This window comes from Mesocricetus auratus, unplaced genomic scaffold (genome assembly GCF_017639785.1).
Source record: "Mesocricetus auratus isolate SY011 unplaced genomic scaffold, BCM_Maur_2.0 Super-Scaffold_100007, whole genome shotgun sequence".
Taxonomy (NCBI): Eukaryota; Metazoa; Chordata; class Mammalia; order Rodentia; family Cricetidae; genus Mesocricetus; species Mesocricetus auratus.
In genome coordinates this window covers 1,582,787-1,604,503 of record NW_024429191.1, presented here as the reverse complement: position 1 = coordinate 1,604,503, position 21,717 = coordinate 1,582,787, and the positions used below count along the sequence as shown (strand labels likewise).

Here is a 21,717-nt window from a genome sequence, read left to right as displayed (position 1 = left end):
GCCCAGAGAAATGGCTCCTCAAAGCTGCTGAGCCTGGCTAGTTTTTCTGGGGGGTCAGAATCTGCTCTCATTCTTTCAGGACTTTCATCACTTCTCTAGTTCAATTACAGGGTAAACCATTAACCTGGTGCTGGCTTCCATTTCTTTAATTCTTGGAAGTAAGGCAAACCAACATTTATTCACTCTAGCAATTTTTATTAAAAACCTACTGTGTGCCAAATCTTGTCCTGGGCACTGGAAAGAACATTGGCCCTTGACTCAATTCTTTTCTTAGGGCAGTTAATAGGCTACCTCAGGAATTAAATAGTTATGAGCTGTAGAAATGACCACATGAGTGGATGCTGTGCCACAAAGTCTTGCTTCCCACAGAGGTCCCCACTTCAAACCTGAGAGGGAAACTCAGGTATGTGTAAGCTCACATAGAAAGCTTGGAGTTTCCTTTCTTTCTTAATGTGTTAGCTTGAGAAATGGCATGGATTTCGGATGAAGACCAGAGGAAAACGCTGAAGGTTCATTGTGTTTAGCTTTAGTACATTGCTGTTTGCATCTTCCTAAAATGCAGAAGACTGAAGTGCAAAAGGAGAAGGATTTTACGGAGAAACACGGATTTTACTGATTTGTTGACAGAAGCAGATAAGGATTCCCGGGCTTGAATCCTGCCCCTGCCACATACTAAGTGCCTGACCTCCCCATGACTCTGTTTCCTGGATTGTAAGATGAGGTTAAAAACAGCGTCTGCCTCAGAGCTGTGAGAATTAAATAGTAAATCACTTAGGATAGTGGCATATAATTTGCAACACCCAATGTCTTTATTTTTTTATTTAATTCTTACTGTTATGATATGGAAGATTGCACCCACAATGAACAAGCCACATTCCCAACTCCCTAAAAAATTGAGAGTTAGGTTCTTCAAAATGACTAGATGTTAAAAGATACTTGCCAAGTCCGAAGACCTGAGTCAATTCTCAGAGTCCAAATGGTGGAAGGCGAGAACCTACTTTCGAAAGTTGTACTCTGACTTCCACATGTGCGTGCGTACGCGTGCACACACACAAATAATAATTTTTTTTGAGAACTAAACCTCGTCAAATCTCTGGACCTCTTGACTCAGCCTCTCTAGTAGCTGGGGTTTCAGGACACAATCTTCTTTTTCTAATCACGAAGCTAACAGAGGGTCTTCTTCCACTTTCCGCAAACTGTCCCCCCAAAGCTCTGCCCACAAGCTTTCGGTTCCCGCCCACCCCACAGTGTCCCGCCTCCTCCCCTCCTCTTGCCCTGCCTCTTCTCGACGGCCGCGCGAGTCATGCCGGCCCTTGTAGTCCGTTCGCAGAGTCCCGTCGCCGGGAGCCTCGCTCTAGAACTTTATTTCCCAGAGGTCCTCGCGACGGCGGCCGTAAAGCGCGGCGGTCGAACGGCCGGTTCCGGCTGAATGTCAGTGCGGGGCTGTGGGCCGGGGAGGAAGGTGCTTGGCGGTCTCTCCGCCGCCCCCGCGGCTGCCGGCTGGGCTTGAAATGTCGCCGCGGACGCCGGGCCGTTGGGAGGATCGGACATGAAAACCTGAGGCGGGCGACGGGGCTGCGGACATGTTTGGCCGCTCACGGAGCTGGGTGGGCGGGGGCCACGGGAAGTCCTCCCGCAACATCCACTCCTTGGACCACCTGAAGTGAGTGTGCGGGGCGCGCGGCAGGGAGGCCGCGGGACCGGGCGCGGACGCCCAGACGCGGGCTTGGCTCGCTGGGCGCCGAGGTGCGAGGCGGACTGGGTCGCCGCAGAGGGTACAGTGCTTGTTATCCGGGAGGCTTTGGAGTCAGGGCATAAGGCTTCGAACCCTAACCCTGTCGCTCCTGGTCCTGTGACCTTGGACAAGTCGCGTGACTTTTTAGTCTCCAAACCACCAACCTGAAAAGTAAGGGCATCGATGAGTTTTCTGTTTGTGGACAGGAGTTGTCTTGATGTGGGGGGGGGGTAGACGGTGGCCACTGAGCGTCTCGGGGGTGGCACTTCTTGGACTGGATAATTTAGAGGCTAGAGGCCCCGGAATTGGCCAGATCTGGGTTCGAATTTAGAAGTATGCATTTACGCTTCAATTTCCTTATCTGTAAAACGAATAGAGTGACAGTACTACTTTCTGTGGCTATTTTTAGGGTTGGTTGGATAAGAGAATGAACAAAACGCGCAAAACATGTACAAGTGCTCTAAAAAGAACAATGATTAAAAGAACGAAGTGTTTTCAGAAGGAAATCTAGAGGGATAATCTGAAGTAGTACTTTGGGAGAGGACAGGTGGCTAACAGTTCTGGGGACACAGGAACGGACACAGAAGAGGCTAGCTTTGGAGTTAGACCTGTGTTCAAATCCTGACTCAGCCACTTAATGACTGTGACCTTGGTCATAGTTTATCTTTTTGCTTTTCTGATTTGTTATTACAAACTGGGAACTATGAAGTGCACAAGGATTAGGTGATGCTGTGCATGAAAAGCGACTGACCCAGTATTGATACACAGCAGGTGGCTAATGGTGGTAGCCGAGCCTTCCCAGCCCACCCCAAATCCTTGCTGATTTCTTTGGTTCTGCGGTTTCTTTCTAGCTTTTGTTAAGCTGATACTTCCATGGCACAAGAGGCTGCTTGGTTTCTTTGCAGTTGTATTTCCAGGAGGTAGCACTGTCTAAGTGCACAGTAAGAAGTGAGTGGATACTTAAAGAATGGGGGGAAAGAAAGAAGAAAAAGTAAAAGAATAACTTGGACAAGAGTTGCAGAGCATTCAGGCTGAGCCTTGGGATTGGGTGGGGGTAACAAATTGAGGGAGTGGTGGAAGATGGAGACCATTGAGAAGGGAGAGGCTTCTGGGAGGGACTGGAGATGGGGTGCTAAAGGGGGTGGTGTGTAAGAGGGCAACTTCTTTTCATAGGGGAGCCCACAAGATTTCTAATGCTAAGTCAAGGGAGGGCATGGGAAGGTGGTGAGGTAACAACAGAACAGGAGACGGGGGTTCCCAGAAAGGATTGGTGCACTAAAAACTCGGTGGGAGCTTCTCCGTTGATCCCACGGGTATAGAATGGCTGTCACGGGACAAGCATTTAGTAAATGTTTATGGATCTCCAAGTGTGCAGAGCAGGATGGTTTGGAGGTGGAGCGAGAAGCCAAGGAGAGGAAAGAGGTCGAGGGCAAGAATGGGGGGTTGGTAGAGATGCAGAAATCTTAAACAGGATGGCAGATGGCCCAGAAAGGGAGTGTGGTGTGGATGAGTGACTGAAGGCTGAAGGATTTGAGGAATGTGTGTGTGAATTTGGCTGTCAAGGGGAGGGTGTATCCTGAGGGGCTGGCTGGGCCTGCTACCAGCCCAAGCACCTGCTGACTCTCCTTTAGCTGGGGCTGTAGCCACTTTGAATTCCCATTTATTGTGTTACTTTTGTTTTGCTAAAGATTTCCTGTTTTCTTTTAGTCATCACAAGTCTATGAGTTCTAGGACCTTTTATTGTTCCCATTATGTGGACATGGGGCCTAAGATTCAGGGAGCTTAGATCACCTGTCCCAAAGTGAAACAGCTGAAGACTGTCAGTCAGATCTAGACTCTAGTTTCCTTGTACACTGACTTTTTGGATAAAACTCAGTTTGAGGAAACTTGTGACTGGGCTGCCTGTCATGGTCAATGAGCATCTTTGCTGGCCAACCAATGCACGCCTGGGACTGTAAGAGGCCTCAGATTCCTTCCCAGTATCCCGGGAACTTCTCAGGTTCATTGTTGAGGTCACTGGAAAAAGAGCTTGCCTGCCTTGGTTCAGGCTGATTTGTTTGATCACTGTCACAGCCTTAGGAACCTGAGTATTGATTGGCATGGGCTTGGCGATTCCAAGGTTACTTGGAAAAGGGTACCACAGACAGCTAGTGCCTATCCAGCGCTTTTGCTGCCATGGCTGTGGTAGTAAGCATCTTGGGTACAGAGCAGCTAGTTCCCTGGGGGAGTCTGATGGCTGCCTCTGGGAGACCACAGTAGAGTCAAGACTCTACAGTATGTCAAAGTCAGGAACTTCAGCAGGCCTAGGGGTCTGTAGAATTCCCTCCAAGAATCTTCTGGAGGAAGAAACACTAGCTCAGAGTCCCCCAAATGGGAAAGAGTCCTCATATGACACAACCACACTGTGGGTACCATAGTCAGGTTTGTGGCACATCCGGCTGGGTTTGGTGGCTATAGAAAACAAGGCTGTGAGTAGAAGAGCCTTTTTTGGCATGTAAGGTGATGAACACTGAAAGTTTGTCCTGCACTGATGTGTTCCCAGGACATAGGACTTTCAGTGCTAAAGCCAGGAAAGCCTTGAGTGAGCCAGCACAAATCGTAGTTATAAGTGACAGTCCAAAATCCTTTAAAACAAAACCAAAAAATAAAAAACATAAAAAAACCCACCCATGGTCTTTCCATAGCCCAGGTTGGTCTAGAATTCATAATCCTCCTGCCTTAGTCTCTAGATGGACTACTACTGTGCCTGGCCTCCAGTACAATCTTGCTTTGATCTAGCTCAGTCCTGGTGGAATGAGAGGTTAAGATTTTAAGACAATTGAGAACAGAGTTCTTTAGTTGTTGGTTTTTACATTTCTTTCTGCAGGGGGCACAGAGGTGTAAGGAGGAATGAGACAAGGTCTTGCTCTGACTGTCCTCAAACTCTTGCTCTTAAGTGCTGGGATTACAGACATACATCACCATGACATACCTGCCAATGCCCATACAGGTATATATGCCTAACCCCTGATGTAAAAATGCCCTTTCCAGCCGGGCAGAGGTGGCACACATCCTTATTCCCAGAACTCAGGAGGCAAAGGCAGGCTAATCTCTCTGAGTTTGAGGACAGCTTGGTCTACAGAGCAAGCTCCAGAACAGCCAGGGCTGTCACACAGAAAAAGAATACTCTTCCCTTCACAGCACACCCATCTTACAAACTGGAAAGAAACATTCCTGTGTCACATAGTTTTGCTAAACTCTGAAAAACTGTACCTGAGTTATTTATTTACCAAGTTGGGTCAGTCATTTAGTGGGGGGCAGATGGGAGAATCATAACATATCATTGATGGTTTATTGACCAGACTAGTGACAAAACTGTGACATTAACTGACAAATGTTTATCACTAAGTAAAACCTCTACTGATAGAGTCCTTTGGTTGTTACCGAAATGTTATTTGAAAGGGGGGCTGTGAGCCCATAAATTGATAGAACCTTGGTTGTTATATCATTGTCTTAATTCTAGTCACAGTGTGGTGTCAAGATTCTTGGTCCAAGTGACAATCCTTCTAAGTTGCCTTAAGTGCTAGTGGAGTCTATTGGTGTTTTCTAGGTATGCCATGGCAGGGAGCAGGTGCTTAGAGACAGATGGCAGGAATCTGCCTCCTTCCTCCTGGTCTCCTCCTCAGCAAGTTCTGGGTGCCTGTTGTGTCTGTAAGCTTAGCTGTCCAAATGGGAATAGAGAGTTCCTTCTCTTTTTCTTTTCTTTTCCTTTCTTTTCTTTTCTTCTCCCTCCCTCCCTTCATCCCCCCATCTCTGTCTCTGTCTGTCTGTCTGTCTGTCTGTCTGTCTGTCTCTCTCTCTCTCTCTGTGTTTATTTTGCCTGTTTTTATGTTTGTTTGAGAGTGTCAGATCCTGGAGTTACAGACGGCTGTGAACTGCCATGTGGGTGCTGGGAATTGAACCCAAGTCCTCTGGAAGAGAAGGCAGTTAGGTACACGTATCATGATCCTATTCATTCTTCATTAGATCTCCTTTTCTGCCCAGACCCTGCATCTTCTGCAAGGATCTTCATAGCTTCTAAGATTCAGTGAAAAGTTATTATTCCTGAGCCTGAGGGCTGAAGCAGTGGCCACTGTACAAGGGGAGTGTCCTCCTCTTCTACTGCCCTATGCATCCTGGAAGCAGGAGAACACTTTGGCTCTCAGTTGCCAGGTCAGCCAGGTCTTGTGTGTGAAGGGTACATTCTCATAGGCCTCAAAGTACTTCAGACTCTGTTCCTTCCCATCCAGCCTGGGAGCACAGGCACTGGGTCATCCTTGGTGAGCAGACCCTTCAAATGCAGACAGTCAGGACCTAAGACATGAGTAGTTATCTCGAGGTAGTAGGATGGCAGGGATGGGTGGGAGGGGAGGGAATGTCTCAGGCTTGGGAGACTGTCTTGAGAGGGGCTCCTGAAAGGTTGAGTGAGTAGCTTGTGCTGGCACAGAGCTAGTTGTTCAGTGAGGTCTAGGACCCTAGGCACTAGGACCAGATCCCACTAAGCCTGAAGAACCACACTAGGGAATAGAGACTTTATGCTGCAAACAAACAGTAGGGGCCCTTTATCATCAGGTGAAGAGTTAGAGGTGGCAGCCACTCAAGACAGCAGCCATTCCCTGGTGGGTTACTGTGCACCATTCCCTGGTGGGTTACTGTGCTCCATACCCTGGTGGGTTACTGTGCTCCATACCCTGGTGGGTTACTGTGCACCATTCCCTGGTGGGTTACTGTGCACCATACTCCGGTGGGTTACTGTGCACCATTCCCTGGTGGGTTACTGGAATCCAAGTTTATTATTGCAATGGCCCTTCTCTCAGTAGCACATATCTACATGCTATCTGTCTGTACCTTTGCTCTCTTCACTTCAGCTCTCTCCTCTTCTTCCTGCCCATCCAAATTCCTAGCTCTAGCCTTACATTGCTGCTGCTTTGATACAGATTGGCCCAGTGGCTTTAACCAGTCAGACTCTCATGCTGTTTTGTAGTGTCTGTTCCTTTCTGGGAGTGGATTAGCCACCAGGCAATGTAGCTTCTCCAAGCTTCATCCTGATCTTGAGTTAGAGCTCCAGAGAGCTGGCTAGGGTTCAACAGGCTTGTCATTTTGCCCTAAGAAATTGTCTTAGGGCTGGAGAGAAGGCTTGGTAGTTAACAGCACTGACTGCTCTTCCAGAGGATCTGGGTTCAATTTCTAGTACCCACGTGGCAGCTTACAACTGTCTATACTCCAGCTCCAAGGCTTCTGACACCTTCACATAGATATATATGCAGGCAAAACATCAATGTAGATAAAAGAAATTAATCATTAAAGCAAACTTTAAAAAAAAAAAGGAAATCGTCTTAGTTTGTGTCCATCTGCTTGTCTTTCCACATGTGTACATATGCTTCATGAAGACAGGGGTTCATGGTTTGTTCAGCTGGGGATTGTCCAGTCTAGCACCAGAGCATAGTTAAGTGGCCAGCAAATACAAGTCACAGGGCGAACCAAGGAGGTGCTCCTGGGCAGCCTTTTCTAGTAGAGCCTGTGCAGGAGCTGTGGCTTTTTCTAGGGCAGATGGCTCTGCCTACACCCCCACCTTGTATCCTAGGCCTTGTCCCACTCTCTGGCCTGGTTTGATGTCCCTGAGGGGATTTACCAGAATCACACTGTCAGTACCTTCCCCTAATCCTCTAGTCTGATCCACCTTGTATAGGTTGCCTCTTGCTTCTGCTGGCCACAGTGTTAGACACTGGCCAAATGAGTTCAAGGCCCAGAATGAGACTTTATGATGACTGTCTTGAGGATCTCAGGTCTGAGTAGGCCTAACAGACAGTGTCCCAGCTTCTCTCTCATACCTAGGATGTTATGGTCTGGAGGTGAGTATGATTTGGGGACGAATTTCAAGTTCTCCTGTCATGCTGTGTACCCCTTCTCCCAGTCCAGCTTGTGGATGAGTTTCTGGATTTTTCCAATAAGAACATCCCAGAGGCATATAGAATACATGACATTAGATTCACAGTCAGCCCCAGAAACTGCCTGCTGAAGAGAACTTGGGCTTGAGGTTTCTTTCTCTAAAATGGAGGTAACATTAATTCCATTGACACAGGCTTTCATGAACTGTTGGGGCAGAATTGTGAAGTAAGACCCTTGGGAAAGCAAGGTCTGGGGAGGAGGCAGATTTGTTTGTATCCACAGTCCTTAGTGATGAACCTCTGGTGAACTGGTTGCATGCTGGCAGAAGGCTACAGGTTTTTAGTTTAGGCATGGCAAGCTTGCCCGTGTGCAGGGATCTGATACTGAGATTCGTATCTGCTGGGCTTCTCTTGAGAGTTGACCTTCCTTACCTAAGACCCTTCCTTACCATAGGATACTATTTTCATGCTTCTTTTATTTTTCTTGTTGTTGAATATCTTTATTCTTTGGCAATTGCAAATTGAGTATATTAACTCCTGAGTTCTTCCTCCCACATCCCCTTTTGCCCCCCAACACATCCTCTCCTACCTTTGCGTTCTTTTCTTTTCTTTGTAACCTGAATCCAGTTAGTACTGTCTGCTGGGATGTTGACCTATCTTGTGGGTTAATCTTGTGCCAGTGACCATAGCTGCAGAGAGTTCATTAGTGCAAAGGCCTGTCATGGCCAGAGGAGCATTTCATAGCACCTTCACCCTCAAGGGTGTTACCTTAGCATTGGAGGGAGTTCATGGCTCATGAGGTTTTTATTTTTTGGTTTGGTTTTTTATGTATTTGATTTCCTACTGGGCCCTCATAAGTTCATGTAAATGCAATGCTTATAAAAATATTGTTTCTATTTACTTCATTGCTTGGATTTTCCTTTTTCTTATTCTTGTTTGGGTTTTTTGTTTGTTTTGTTTTGTTGGTTGTTTTGTGTTTTTTTTTCCTTTGGCAGGGTCCTGTGTATTCCAGACTGGCCTCAAACTCACTATATAGTTGAGGGTATAGTTTTGAACTTCTGATCTTCCCGTATCTCTTCCCCCAAGTACTGGGATTTCAGATGTGTGATTGTGGCTGTTTTTATGTAGTGCTAAGATTGAATTCAAGGCTTTGTGCATGGTAGGCAGGCACACCATTAACTGAGCTACAGACCCAGCCATTGCTTGCATTTTTCTATAATAGACTGGGTCCAATTGCCTGGTTTTGATCATGGCTCCACCCATGCGGTGTAGGGCCCCTGGACCTATATCCTTCTTCATCTCCCCAGAGGACCAATTTTAGAGCTTGCAATAGTAAACTTACTTATCTTTAGAATGATACAATTCAGATAAACACACAGTTCAAGGGAAAAACACCACTGTAGCAATTGTTATCCTTGGAAGACAGTGATCTTTATGTGTTCTAGTTAAAGCCTAAAGTTAAGATTTTGTCTTCTGAAACTGATTTAGATAGAGACTTGGCACATGAAGTCTTAGCAATATCCATGCTCATCTAAGGGAGGGAATTCCAGTGCTCCTAGAAGTGGCAAGAGACATTATTGTGGGCATCCATTTCATTAGATACTTGCAAATAGTTGTCAATAGCAAACATGCTTTTATTTTAGCATTAGGTGGGGGGAAATGGCACAAAAATGGACTTAACACAAACAACAACTATGTAAGCAGAAGGAAAGTTCTAAGGAGTCACCTCTGGGTAGCAGAGCAACTGACAGTTTCCACTTCTCTTTTCCTATTGTCAAAGTTTTCAATCTCTTTAATGTGCATATTACATTACAAAATAGGAGGTTATTAGATTTGGTGTCTCTAAGATACTTTAATGACATTCTCTTTCAAAGCTTAGAAATGAGATACAACACTAAAGTACTAGGGCTTAATCCAGCCAGCTCCCCCCCATTACTCACAGCTAAACATACTTTGAGGGTCTTTTCCTAAAACATTATCCAAAGCTGTGTGCTTGGCACTGCAGAGACAAAAAGGCAAGGTTCAGGTGTAACTGTCATAGGGCTTTAACACTTGAAATCTGTACGCCTCTGTTACCAGCAGCAGACTTGGGAAATGTGAGCATGCTGATCAGTACCTTATCCACTCTATGCCAAGGAGCTTCTGGAGCTCAGTAGTGGTGTGTGACTGACATGTGCAACATCCTGAGTTTGACTGGGGACAGCAGGGAAGAAGAAAAAGGGTGGTGGAGGAGCAGGAGAAGGAAGAAGCAGCATCTGCCTGGCTGTAAATCCAATAAAAGACATGTGAGGCGATGTCAAATTGTTGTAAAGATATCTGATCTCTAAATTTAGCTATAGATTTAGGGCAGTGTCAAGGGGAATCCTAGCAGCACTCTTGGGAAAATTGGGACAGTTTTAAAATATCTGTGGAAATGTAGAAGGTTGAGAATGGCCAATATAATATCGACACATTGGAAGGCAAGACATTGGAGGGTGTACAATGCCACATAGCAAGACTTATGATGCTGCAGTATTAGACAGCATAGGATTGGCACAGGGTAGACAAATGGAGCAGGAGAATTAGAGCAACCACAGAGACTTATATGTGTGGTCACCTTACTAATGAAAAAGGTGATACTGGAGTGCAGTAGAGAAGTAAAGACCTCCTAGTAAGTGTGGTGGGCCAACTAGGTAGTGTATTAGTGTGGGCTGATACCTGATACTATCCACCAAAACCACTTCGAGATGTACTCCAAGTCTAAATGCAAAGGATAATTTTATTACAAGAAAACAGGATTCTTTGTGAACTTAGCCTAAGAAAAGATTTCCTAAGATTTGTATGAGTACTGTCTAGAAATAAACAAGGTGACTTAGTGGGTTAAGATGTTTGCTGCCTAGCATTATGACCTGTATTTGAACCTTGAGACCCACAGAGTAGGAATAGAGAACTAGCTCCCTAAAGTTGTTCTCTGAGTTCCACACACGTAAAGGCATATATGCAATTCACATGTGCACCAACACGTAAATAGTTAAATAAATAAATAAATATGTAAACAAACAAAATGATGTTTCAAAGTATTGTCTAAAGGAAAGGTTGGTAAATTTGATTCCATTAAAATGCAGAAGTCTGGTGAGGTAACTCATTGGGTACAAGCACTTGTTGTGCAAGCCTTACTACCCAAATTTGATCCCTAAACCCAGTATGGAAGAACTGACTCTTAAAAGTTATCCTCTGACATGTGTATTGTTATGTATGGTCTGTCCCCAACCCCCATAACACACACACACACACACACACACACACACACACACACACACTAATTTTAAAGGCTACTATAAACACAGGGAAAAGGCAAGCCAGTATTATGGGGGTCAAGTACATCCCTGTATGAATCAGCACTCATGATGTAAGCATGGTCATGTCAAGAACCCCAGTGCCTCAAACCAATGGAAATGGCAAGTTTTTTCCCGGGGTTAGGCTTAGGAGAATGGCAAGGACTTTCCCTGGTTGGAGTTCGGATGTTGACTGTGTATGCATAAAGTATTATTAGCTACAGTACGCTCCTTCCAGATAACTGCAGCCTGAGTCTGTTGCCCTATAGCTAGTCCTACCAAGGTTAGCTAACCTGCTTCCTCATTCAGCTGTATAATGCCTGGTTGCTGGTGTATCTCCATCAGAGTGCACTGGCCACCCAACCCTGGCTTTTCTGTACATACATCTGCTGTTTCTTCATTCCTGGTCTCCCCAGTCAGGTCAGTCTCCAATCTGTGGTCACAGTAGCACAGTTGGGGAAAATAGCTAGAATATTTATTATCCAGTAGAGGATTTATGTATAAAATAAAGGGCAGACAAACAGTTCTGTTAATAAGTAAAAGTCACCAAGGATAATAAAGTGGGCAAAGTCCTGTAATTGACCTGGCACCAAAGGTAAAAAGGGCTTCTCATGTCTGGTGTTGGAGTTTTTATTAGGTGATCAGTCATTGGCTCATTGGAGGTGCACCATCAGTCCAGATGAGAAAAGTTCTCTAATTGGATTTTTAAAAAAGTGATTACATAACAAAAGAATCCATCATAATAACAACTAGTAGTTTAGCTTCCCCACCCCCCACTTTTAGATAGGACAGGGTCTCATTATGTAACCCTGGGTTGGCCTGGAACTCACAGAGGTCCACCTGTTTCGGCTTCCTGAATGCTGGAATTTCTTTTAAATTTTTGAGAGAAGGTATCACTGTGTAGTTCATCCATACTGGCCTTGAACTCAAAGTATTCCTCCTACCTCAGCCTCCCTAGTACTGGATTACAGATGTGCATATCACACCCAGTTTAGTTTTTTTATCTCTCTTTTTACTTTTCTTTTCTTTCCAATGCTACCATAATGACAGGTGCTCTCTTTTTACATGGGGGAGGTCACTAAGGTACAGAAAGATGAAGTAGCCTGTTCTAATCACTAGGTTATTAGTGATGGAAACATAACTAGGTATTCTAGTTTAGGTGAGAGCAGACCCAGGTATGCTAATGCAGGTGTCTATGATACCCCACATACTTTTTTTACTTCTTGAGAAGTGATTCACAAGCTTTACTTCCTGTTCTTAAGTTCCTTGTACCTTTTCCATCTCATTTTTTTCTTTGCAGTCCTCTTTCCCTGACTATTTGGGACCAGCCTCGTATCACCTTCCAAAGTCTCTGGTATTATACTATCTAATAAGGGAGTTCATAACATCCCCCATCATAATGGCCACAGTGTAACAGTAGCAGCTAAGGCTTCTTAGTGTTATGAGCCCTGAATGCACCATGCTTGGCTGTTCATATCCTTTGTGGCTATTACTGTGTTTAGACAGAGCTGCAGAGAGGTGAGATGAAATAAATGCCTGTCCTAGACCACAGCTAGGAGGTGCCAGGGCCTGGGGTCAAACCCAAGATTATTGTATTCCAAGGCCTGATGAGCTCTTTAGCACAGCTCTGTGTTATAACTTGAACCCCCTACTTTACCTAGTCTTGTATACTACTGCAGCTTATATTAGTGGAGACTGCCTCTGCCTCATTCAGCATTTATATGGGCAGCACTTGCTGTGTACCAGCTATTCTGGAGTGTTTTCGAGTCACCAAGATCACTAACATGATTTGCCTGACTTGGAAGTTCCAGTCTACTCAGAGAGACAAACCATTGAGAACACACTGCTCTGTGAAGTAGCAGGACTGAGATGAGACGATCACAAGTTCCAGTTTACCTGGGCTATAGAGCCAGTTCAAGGCCAGTTGGGTCAAGTAGCAAGTACTTCACAGAGGGTAGAGGTACCAGTGATGAGGGAACAGCCAGGTCCATGGGGTTTGGAGGATGAGAGTGAAAAAGCCTTCTCCAAAGAAAGCTTTATTGAGAGATGGTAGCTTGAGCCTTGAATATGAGCAACAATTGCTGGTTGATAAGGCAGCAAGGGCAGTCTATTCAGACAGCCCACTCAGTTGAAGTCAGACCCTGTCTGCTGTAGTTGGAGGCCCTCAGAGTAGACGTACTCCCCCACATTGCTGCTTCCTAGTGAACCAGGAGTGTGATGTGCGATGCCACTGCATGCATGTTATCCTCCTGGATACATGTTATATCTACAGAGTGGGAAGAGTCTGCTTCTCCCCAACCTGCACTAGTAGCGTTACCTTGTTCCTGGGAGAGGGTCCATTGTCCTGTGCACTGTGTGGAGAGTGTCACCAATGGCCACAGTGGGAGTGGTGTAGCAACTGTCAAACTTTTCCAGAGAGGGGGTGTTGGAGATAGAGTTCAGTTGTAGAGCATGGGCTTAGCCTGTGTGAGGCCGTGGGATTGATCCTCAGCAACACATGCATATGTGCATGCACACACCACTTTAATCCATTCACCCAATAGCCTCATTCAGTAGGGCTGCATAGAGAATGGCTTAAAAGGTTAGGCAGGTACAGGAGGCCTGTGAACCACAATTTGGAAAAGTGTTCCTTGAGCCTAATGGAGGGTATGTACTGGAATCACAGTGGACACACAGATTTGTAACTAGGTCCTACTGTTTGTCCCAGAACTGTACAGGTGCTGGGTTACTTTAGAGGAAAGTGGGCTTTGTGTCTTCATGTCCAGCACTGTGTTCCAAGGTTGGGTGATTTATCTTTTTGGAGGACTTTGCTACTTACTGCATGTTAAAAATTGTACTGCAGGCTGGACATGCATGGGACCCTGAGATGAGAAGATCACAAGTTCTAGGCTTCCTGGGCCACAGAGCCAGTTCAAGACCAGTTGGGTCACATTACTGAGACCCTGTCTCAAAATAAAATGTAGTAATGAAAAATGGGGAGGTGGAGGTTGTGGTTTGGTGGCAAAACCTTATTTAGCTAGCTTGCCTGAGGCTGTAGGTTCATTCCCCAGCACAGTGAGAACACAGTTGAGGCTGTCCTTAAAATTGTATAAAAGGCCGGGCGTTGGTGGCGCACGCCTTTAATCCCAGCACTTGGGTGGCAGAGGCAGGCGGATCTCTGTGAGTTCGAGACCAGCCTGGACTACAAGAGCTAGTTCCAGGACAGCCTCCAAAGCCACAGAGAAACCCTGTCTCGAAAAAACCAAAAAAAAAAAAATTGTATAAAAGACAGCCACAGTGTTACTACAAAAAGCCAGCCCAGCTGCAGGGAACAGCTAGATGTAATTACTCCACCTCCAAGGTCTGCTTTCCTGGACTGTAGGAGACATACCCCCTCTATTCTCCTCCTCTGGCTCTCCCACCCTCACTCAGAAACTGAATGTGTCCCTGAAAGATGTCTCAGCCATCTCTTATTGAGCCTGTTTTTCCTTCCTAAGTAAGCCTAAGGCTCTGACAGGTGAAGTTGCCTGGACTTTGGCCTCTCCCACCCACTTCACTTTAGATTTAGCACATGAGATTGTTCCCCTTGGACAGGAGTTACTCATTCTGTCCCACTGAGTCCTAGTTTCCATTGTGCTGCATCCCCAAAGTAGTGTTTAGTGTCCTAGACTGTGGGGTTCACTGCCTCTTGGAATCTCAGCGCCAGCCTTACTTTGAGTCCTATGTCAGGTACTTGGAATTGACCAGTGTCACTCTTGGCATCCGTCACTGTGGACGGTGAGGTCTGCCACATTTGCTCTCTAAATCAGAATCCCCAAGTGTACCTAGGAGCCTCTGATTTTGCCTGCTCTGTGGTTCTCTTGCATCCTGAAGTTTTCGGGTGCTGGTTTCAGGGCTTGGCAGTGCTCTTGCCTCAGTTGCACAGGCATGTCCTGCCGTTTTTTCTTAGGTGGTGACTTCTATCTGCATCTGAATGGAAATTGTACTAACAGAAACTTAAACAACACAGCTGTGCTATGAGTGTTGCCAATGGCCCTTGGGTCTGGCTTTCAGGTCAGTTTGTATAAGCTCTTGTTTCTTCCCTTTCTTCTAGGTACCTGTACCATGTTTTAACCAAAAACACCACCGTCACAGAACAGAACCGGAACCTGCTGGTGGAGACCATCCGTTCCATCACTGAAATCCTGATTTGGGGCGATCAGAATGACAGCTCTGTATTTGAGTAAGGCTTGCAGTTGTTTTGTTTTTCGATTCTTCCTCTTCCTTTTGAGTGTTCTTCCAAGTGTACACTATGAATCAGGAATTGGTGCTAATTCCATCTTGCCTAAATGTCTATAACAAATGTCCTTGAGAGACTGGAGAGGTACAAGTCCAAAATGGAAGAACTATGGAAGTGAGTTTCTTTAGAACAGGTGAAGATGTTGTGGATAGAATTCCAAGTTGTACTCTGTTATCTGTTCCATGGCAAGAGGAATGTCCCAGATAGTTAGATTCCAAATTTTCAGAAAGATCCTGCCCCAAGGGAGTTGCTGAGGGCAGCACTTAATGTGTTTATTTTTATTTTACTTACTGCTTTGCATGTGTATATATGTGGTATGTATGCATGCGGAACATGTGTGGGCATATGTAGGTGGGTGTACATGCATGTGTGCACACAGGTGTGCATGTTTGTGGAGATCAGAGGTTGATGTCAGGTGTCGTCCTCCATCACTTTTCACTTAGTTTACTAAAACAGGGTCCCTTGCTGTACCCAAAGCTGTTAATTCAATCTAGACTAATGGTTCTCAACTTTTGGGTTGTGACCCTTATAGAGGGATCAAATGACCCTTTCACAGGGGTCACCTAAGACCAGAAAATACAGATATTTGCATTATGATTCATGACAGTAGCAAAATTATAGTTATGAAGTAGCAACGAAAATAATTTTATGGTTGGATCACCACACCATGAGGAACTGTATTAAAGGGTCAAAGCATTAGGAAGGTTGAGAGCCAGTGATCTAGACTAACTAGCCAGCTTGTCTTTGGTATCCTCAGTCTCTGCTTCCCGAGGGCTTGACTTACAGGCAGGCTGCCATACCCACCTAGGTTTCACGTTGGTTCTAGGGATCTGAACTCATGCTTTTGAGGCAAGCCCTTTACCCACTGAGCTGTCTCCCTAGCCCCGAGTGTGTTGAGTGAGGGTGGGCAGCAGTGCTGAGCTTTGAGAGGACAGTCTAGCACATCCACCCCCTACCCCCGGGCCCACATGGAAGCCCTGGTGGTACCCCATATGCAACTGGTAGAGAGTGAGGGAGCCCATCTTATCCAGAGTTCACAAAGAAGTTTCTTCCCATCTTTACACTTCTTGAACCAGTAGGCTTAGGCCAGGCTATTTGCCTCCTTGAACTTCGGTTTCCTTATCTTTCAAAAGGAAAGAATGCTCCCTGTCTAATACCTGGCAGCATGACAGCCTCATGAATAATACAAGTGATAGACAGAGGTGTTCCCATTGGACAGCTTTTAGGCTGGAAACCAGGGTTCCACCGTACCTGTCTTGAAGTCTTAATGTCAAGGATTTGAAATTGGGGTATGGCAGCCAAGCATGCAGATTTTTATGTGTGTGCTGGTGTAGGCGTGAGTGTGGTACATTTATACCGAGGTGTTCACTTACCACGGTACATATGTGAAAGCCAGGGAACAACCTCAGGGGTGGGTTCTTGCCTTCCACCTTGTTTGAGACAGGATTTCTTGTTCACTGCTGTGTCTGCCAGGTGAGCTAACCTTTGAGCTTCTATGGAACTCTGTCTGCTTCCCCTCTCACTGTAGGAGCTTTGAGGTTAAAGGTGCACACTATCCCATCTGGATTTTAGGTGGCTTCTAGGGATTCAGGCTCAGGTCCTCATGCTTGTGTGGCAAGTATTTTACCCACTGATCTGTCTTCCCAGCCCAGGTTTCTAAGTTATCTTGATTTGTTTGCAGGACAGCTCTCAGTGGAAAATGCAAACTTCTTGAGTGTGAGCCTGAGACATGCCATGATCCCTGAAGGAAAAGATGGACACTTAAAGTGAAATGTGGTTTAGCAATGGGAGGGATTCCTTTGACAGGCCCATTAAGAATTTATTTATTTGTTGTTGAAATGAGAAAAACCTTGGGTTAGAGATTAGAGACTGTGTCCTGGCACTTTCTTTCTAGAATGGAGCCTGTTCGTCAGCTTAGAAAAACTTCTGAGCACCAGATGTGCTGGTGTGAGGCACATCTGTAACCCTAGTGCTCAGGAAGCTGTGATAGAAGAATTCTGAGTTTCAGGTCAGCCTGAGCTTAGAGACCCTGGTTCAAAAGGAAAAAAAATGTGCTAAGTGCTTCAAGTTTAGTTTTACTTTAGGTGAGGAGCCCGTACTATGCTATTTATTTGTTACTCAGTTGCTTTAGGCACTAGGGCCTCTGCCCAGTTGGCTCCTTTGTCCCTTGCTTTTTGAACATTTTCTTATTTCCTGGTACTGTAAGATACTCCTGACTCATCTTATATTTTTGATGCCCCAGACTCAACCATTTTCCCAAGTATTTTCCCATTCCCTTAAGAACTTTTCAAAAATCCAGCCTTGCAACTGGAAAGATGCTTGTCATAAAAACGTGAATTCGAATCCCCAGAACTTATATAAAAGTATGTGTGGTAGTACATGTTTGTATCTCAGTACTTGTGTGGTGAGATGGGAGGCAGAAACGAGAGTGCCTGGAAGATGGAAGGGAAGCCAGGTAGCCTGATAAATGCAGCAGCAATGACACTCAGCCTCAAACAAGCTAGCAGGTGAGGACCAACACCCAAAGCCTCGTAATGGCTTCCACGGGCCCCAACACAGACATACACATCATGCACACACAGATCAAAAACATCTAGCCTTGGGAGTTTCACATCAAATCTCCTAAGTCACCTCTGCAGCAAAATCTAGGCACAGATGTCTGGCAGCTTCCCCTACTGGCCACCCTTGGTATTGAGTGTGCTGATGATTCTAGCAAGTCACCAAAAGCAGAGGCAGACAATAGGACAGATGCTAGAAATGCTCTGGGGGTCAGTCAGAGCAGTGTATACAGGCAGATAGGATTCTGGAGTCAAAGTGAGCAAAGGATTTTTTAAGGATCATATTTTTTTTCATTCAAATTATGTGGCAGTGAGTTTCAGGCCACTGGTCCCATCCCTATGGAGTTGACCATTAAGGGGAAGGGGCGTCTAGAACTGAGCCACCCAGTAGACTCAGGTGACTACAGGGATCTGTCTGTCTGTCTCTCTCTCTTCTCTCCTCCTCCTCCCCCATCCCTCCCTCCCTCCTTCCCTCTCTTCCCTTTCTTCCCCTCCATTAACCTCTTCTCCTCCCCTTCCCTCTTTTCCTCCCCTCCCCTCCCCTTCCCTTTTTCAAGGTCTCCTATATTCCAGGCTAGCTTTGAGCTCATAGTTTAGCCAAGATGATTTTGTACTTCTGTTTCTCCTGCTTCTACTGTCCAAGTGCTGAGATTATAGGTGCATGCCTTGACACCTGCCTTATGTGATGCTGGGCAAGCATTCTACCAACTGAGCCATATCCCTAGCCTTTGATTGCTGAGATTTATTCAAAACTGATCTTGCTCAAATACACTGAACAAATAAATAGAAGCATCTTTCTTAAAGGAAGGGCACATTGAAGATCCCGTTTTTAACATGTACCACCACACCCCTCCCCAGGCCAGTTCCCTGGCTGTGTGTAGACATGTGTCCTTTGAGCATAAGAAAGGCAGAAGCAGATCTGGGGGGCTCTGTAGGGTCCCTGCACATCCATACCTTCACCCTTCTTCAACTTCTTTGAATAAAAGCAAGGAAGCTGCAAATTTGACAATGGAAGTGAAAAGCTCTGCTGTCACTCAGCCCTGCAGGAAAACCCAGTTTTTGTGCTTTCCTGCCCTTGAATATGGGAGTGCAAAGGAAGTAGGTTTTGTTGGGGAAGCTGAGGATACAGGTTGTGTAAGTGTTGGGGAACAATGGGCACAGGCTACTGTGTGGCCAATTAGCAGGTAAAGAGCATCGAATTCTGTCAGAATCTGTCTCACCATTTCATGGAACCAGCACTGGCTTTGCATGCTGACACAGGAAGAGTGAGAGTCAGAAGGCCATGCGTTGTCCTCAGTTGCAGTTGGCATCATGAGCACTGAAACTGTGCAGTCTAGTCTTGCCACTGGTGGCCATATATATAGGGCAAGCCTATACATATGAGCTGTGAGTATACCTACCCACTGACCCTTTGTTGTTCTCTCCCCAGCTTCTTCCTGGAGAAGAATATGTTTGTTTTCTTCTTGAACATTCTGCGGCAGAAATCAGGCCGTTACGTGTGTGTCCAGCTGCTACAGACCTTGAACATTCTCTTTGAGAACATCAGCCACGAGACTTCGCTCTGTAAGGATACTGTTTATCATTTGCTGTGTCCTGCCAGGTGTCAGGTTGTTTCATATGTCTGCTTCCCAAATACTCCAGTGGGCTTAGTGGCTTGGGCAGTAGAAATGTGTTTGCTCACTGTTCTGGAGGATGTGTATTCCATTTGCAGCTGAAGTCAGGACTGGTTTCTGGTGAGTGCTTTCTTCTTAGCTTGTAGACAGCCATAATCTCAGTCTGTTTTCTGTTACTATAACAAATTCTGAGATTAGGTAATTTAAAAAAATCTTTTTATTTCTTATGTGCATGGGTGTTTTGTCTGCACATGTCTGTGTCCCATTTAAGTGTCTGATGCCTGCAGAAGTCAGAAGAGGGCGTCAGATAGAACTTGGAACTGGAGTTAAAGATGGTTATGAGCCACCATATGGGTGCTGGGAATCAAACCTAGGTCCTCTGAAAGAATAGCCAGTACACTTAATTACTGAGTCATCTCTCCAGACCTGAGAAACTAGGTCATTTAAAGGAATGAGCTTTCTTTTCTTTTGGCTTAAGATTTTGAAGGCCAAGAATTTCAAAATTAGGCATCCACACCTTGTGAGGACATTTTTATCTCCTGACACTGCCTCAATTCAGGAGCAGAGGTTATGGCACATGAACCTTTGGGGACATTTTAGACTTTAACTGTACCCAGCCCTACCTGTGAGAGAGTGAGGTTAAGAGAGAGCTCAACCTTGGTCTCTCTGACTCCTATGGGTACACTAATTTTGTCAGGGTTAAACCCCACCTCACAACCTCATTTAACCTTAATTACTCTTGAAAAACCTGCCATCACATGTAGTCACACCGAAAGAGACACCTTCAGTCTGTGAATGTGTTGGGGGCAGTTCAGTATGTAGGGTTCTGTGAAAGACTAAGAGAGGGTTCTCTGCCTAGTGAGTCTGGAGTGGGTGTATTCCCTCTGCATGATTTGATTTTGAAGACCTAATAGCTGAGTAGTCATGGTCCATGCCCTCCAGCCAGCACTTTTCAGACAATTTGAGGAGGCCAGACAGGTTTTACCCCCACCCCTTCAGTTTTGCTGCCCAGAGAGCAAGAGTTTTACTCAGGCCTGCCCTCAGTTAGCCTAGTTTTTTTCTTCTGTTACATCCACCCCTGGGAGGCAGGGTTTGCTGGAGCTCTCTCTCATGGTGGCTCCAAGAAGGTTTGAGTCATGGATCCAAAGTGACCATTCTGGCAAGTCCAGAATAGAGGGGAATGAGCTCAGTGATCCTCAGTGGGCTGCTAGTATTTCTTGGGGATACTGCTGGCATCTGGAGCTAGTCTTGGTTGCCATAGTCCATCCAATACAGAGGGGCTGCTAAACATCCGGTGGTACCTAAGACAGACCTTCAGTAGATATTACCTAGCCCAGACCCTTATCAGTGCTGGGACAGAGTCAGCCTTACATTCTGTGCTCGCTTACTTACTCCAAATACAGCAGAGCCCAGGTCCTGCTCTGGAGAGTGAGAGAAATGGTGATACTGAGTTCCTGGGACAAGTCTGCAAGAGTCTGGTCTGGAGAGCTACTGTTTGGTCACCTCAGCAGTGGCCGCTAGGTGGTGCTGCCACCACAGAGACCTCCTGCCCTGACTGCAGTCTGGCAGATGGGGCTAATTCATGTCTCCCTGCATGGTTTCTCTTATTATCAGCTTCTGTTTTGCTAGATGCAAACCAAGTGTGGTTTCTGAGCTCTGAGGGGAGATCCAGCTCCACTCAGCCCAGGGCCCAGCCGAAACTGAACACCCAGGGATGTTGCTGAGGCTGCTGGGACAATTCCAGTCTTGAGTTTTTAGTATAGGGTCCCTTTGAGTTTTATTCTGGTGACCCTTTTGAAACCCATTTGGGCTAGGAATTAAAGACAGGTACTTTAGAAGTCTTAGCTTCTTAGTGTGGCAGCTTGAAGGTCTGACACACACACAGTGAAGCGGTCTCTGCTGGCCAGCTGGCATATCCATCACTTTCTAGGATGTCTAGTACAAGGTTGGTAGCTGTTATCACCGGTCACTGTTATGAACATTGGGAATTTAGCTAAGGCCTTGTGGTCTTTAGCCAGAACCCCACTTCCGCCACCACAACCCCCATGACCCTTCCTGCTGTCTGCACCTGTGTTGACTATTTTAGATGTATTCAAAAGTGATATGACATGGACATGTGTGGGGACCCTGCTGTGAGAAGCCTTGATAGACATATTTCTGACTTTCTGGACAGTTTATTAAAACATCTTTTTTTTTTTTTTGGTTTTTACGAGACAGGGTTTCTCTGTATTGGTTTCGAGGCTGTCGGTCCAGCCCAGCCTCGAACTCACAGAGATCTGCCTGCCTCTGCCTCCCGAGTGCTGGGATTAAAGGCGTATTAAAACTTCTTTCAA

The 21,717-nt window shown here is 45.8% G+C and overlaps 1 protein-coding gene across 11 annotated transcripts in view; it reads left to right on the top strand.

The window, feature by feature from the left end:
- Nucleotides 1-1,401: 1,401 nt before the first annotated feature.
- Clec16a (C-type lectin domain containing 16A) overlaps nt 1,402-21,717 on the top strand; it is a 228,509-nt gene continuing 208,193 nt past the window's right edge. For 4 of the 11 annotated variants that reach the window (XR_005878100.1, XM_040748096.1, XM_040748095.1 and 1 more), the window contains exons 1-3: nt 1,402-1,663; nt 15,028-15,156; nt 19,201-19,334. Coding sequence is in view for 10 of the 11 variants with exons in the window: in XM_040748096.1 (XP_040604030.1) it covers nt 1,584-1,663; nt 15,028-15,156; nt 19,201-19,334 (343 nt within the window). In the remaining variant the exon portion in view is untranslated. The remainder of the gene's footprint in view (nt 1,664-15,027; nt 15,157-19,200; nt 19,335-21,717) is intronic. The other 7 variants (XM_040748092.1, XM_040748094.1, XM_040748093.1 and 4 more) reach the window with 2 other exon arrangements.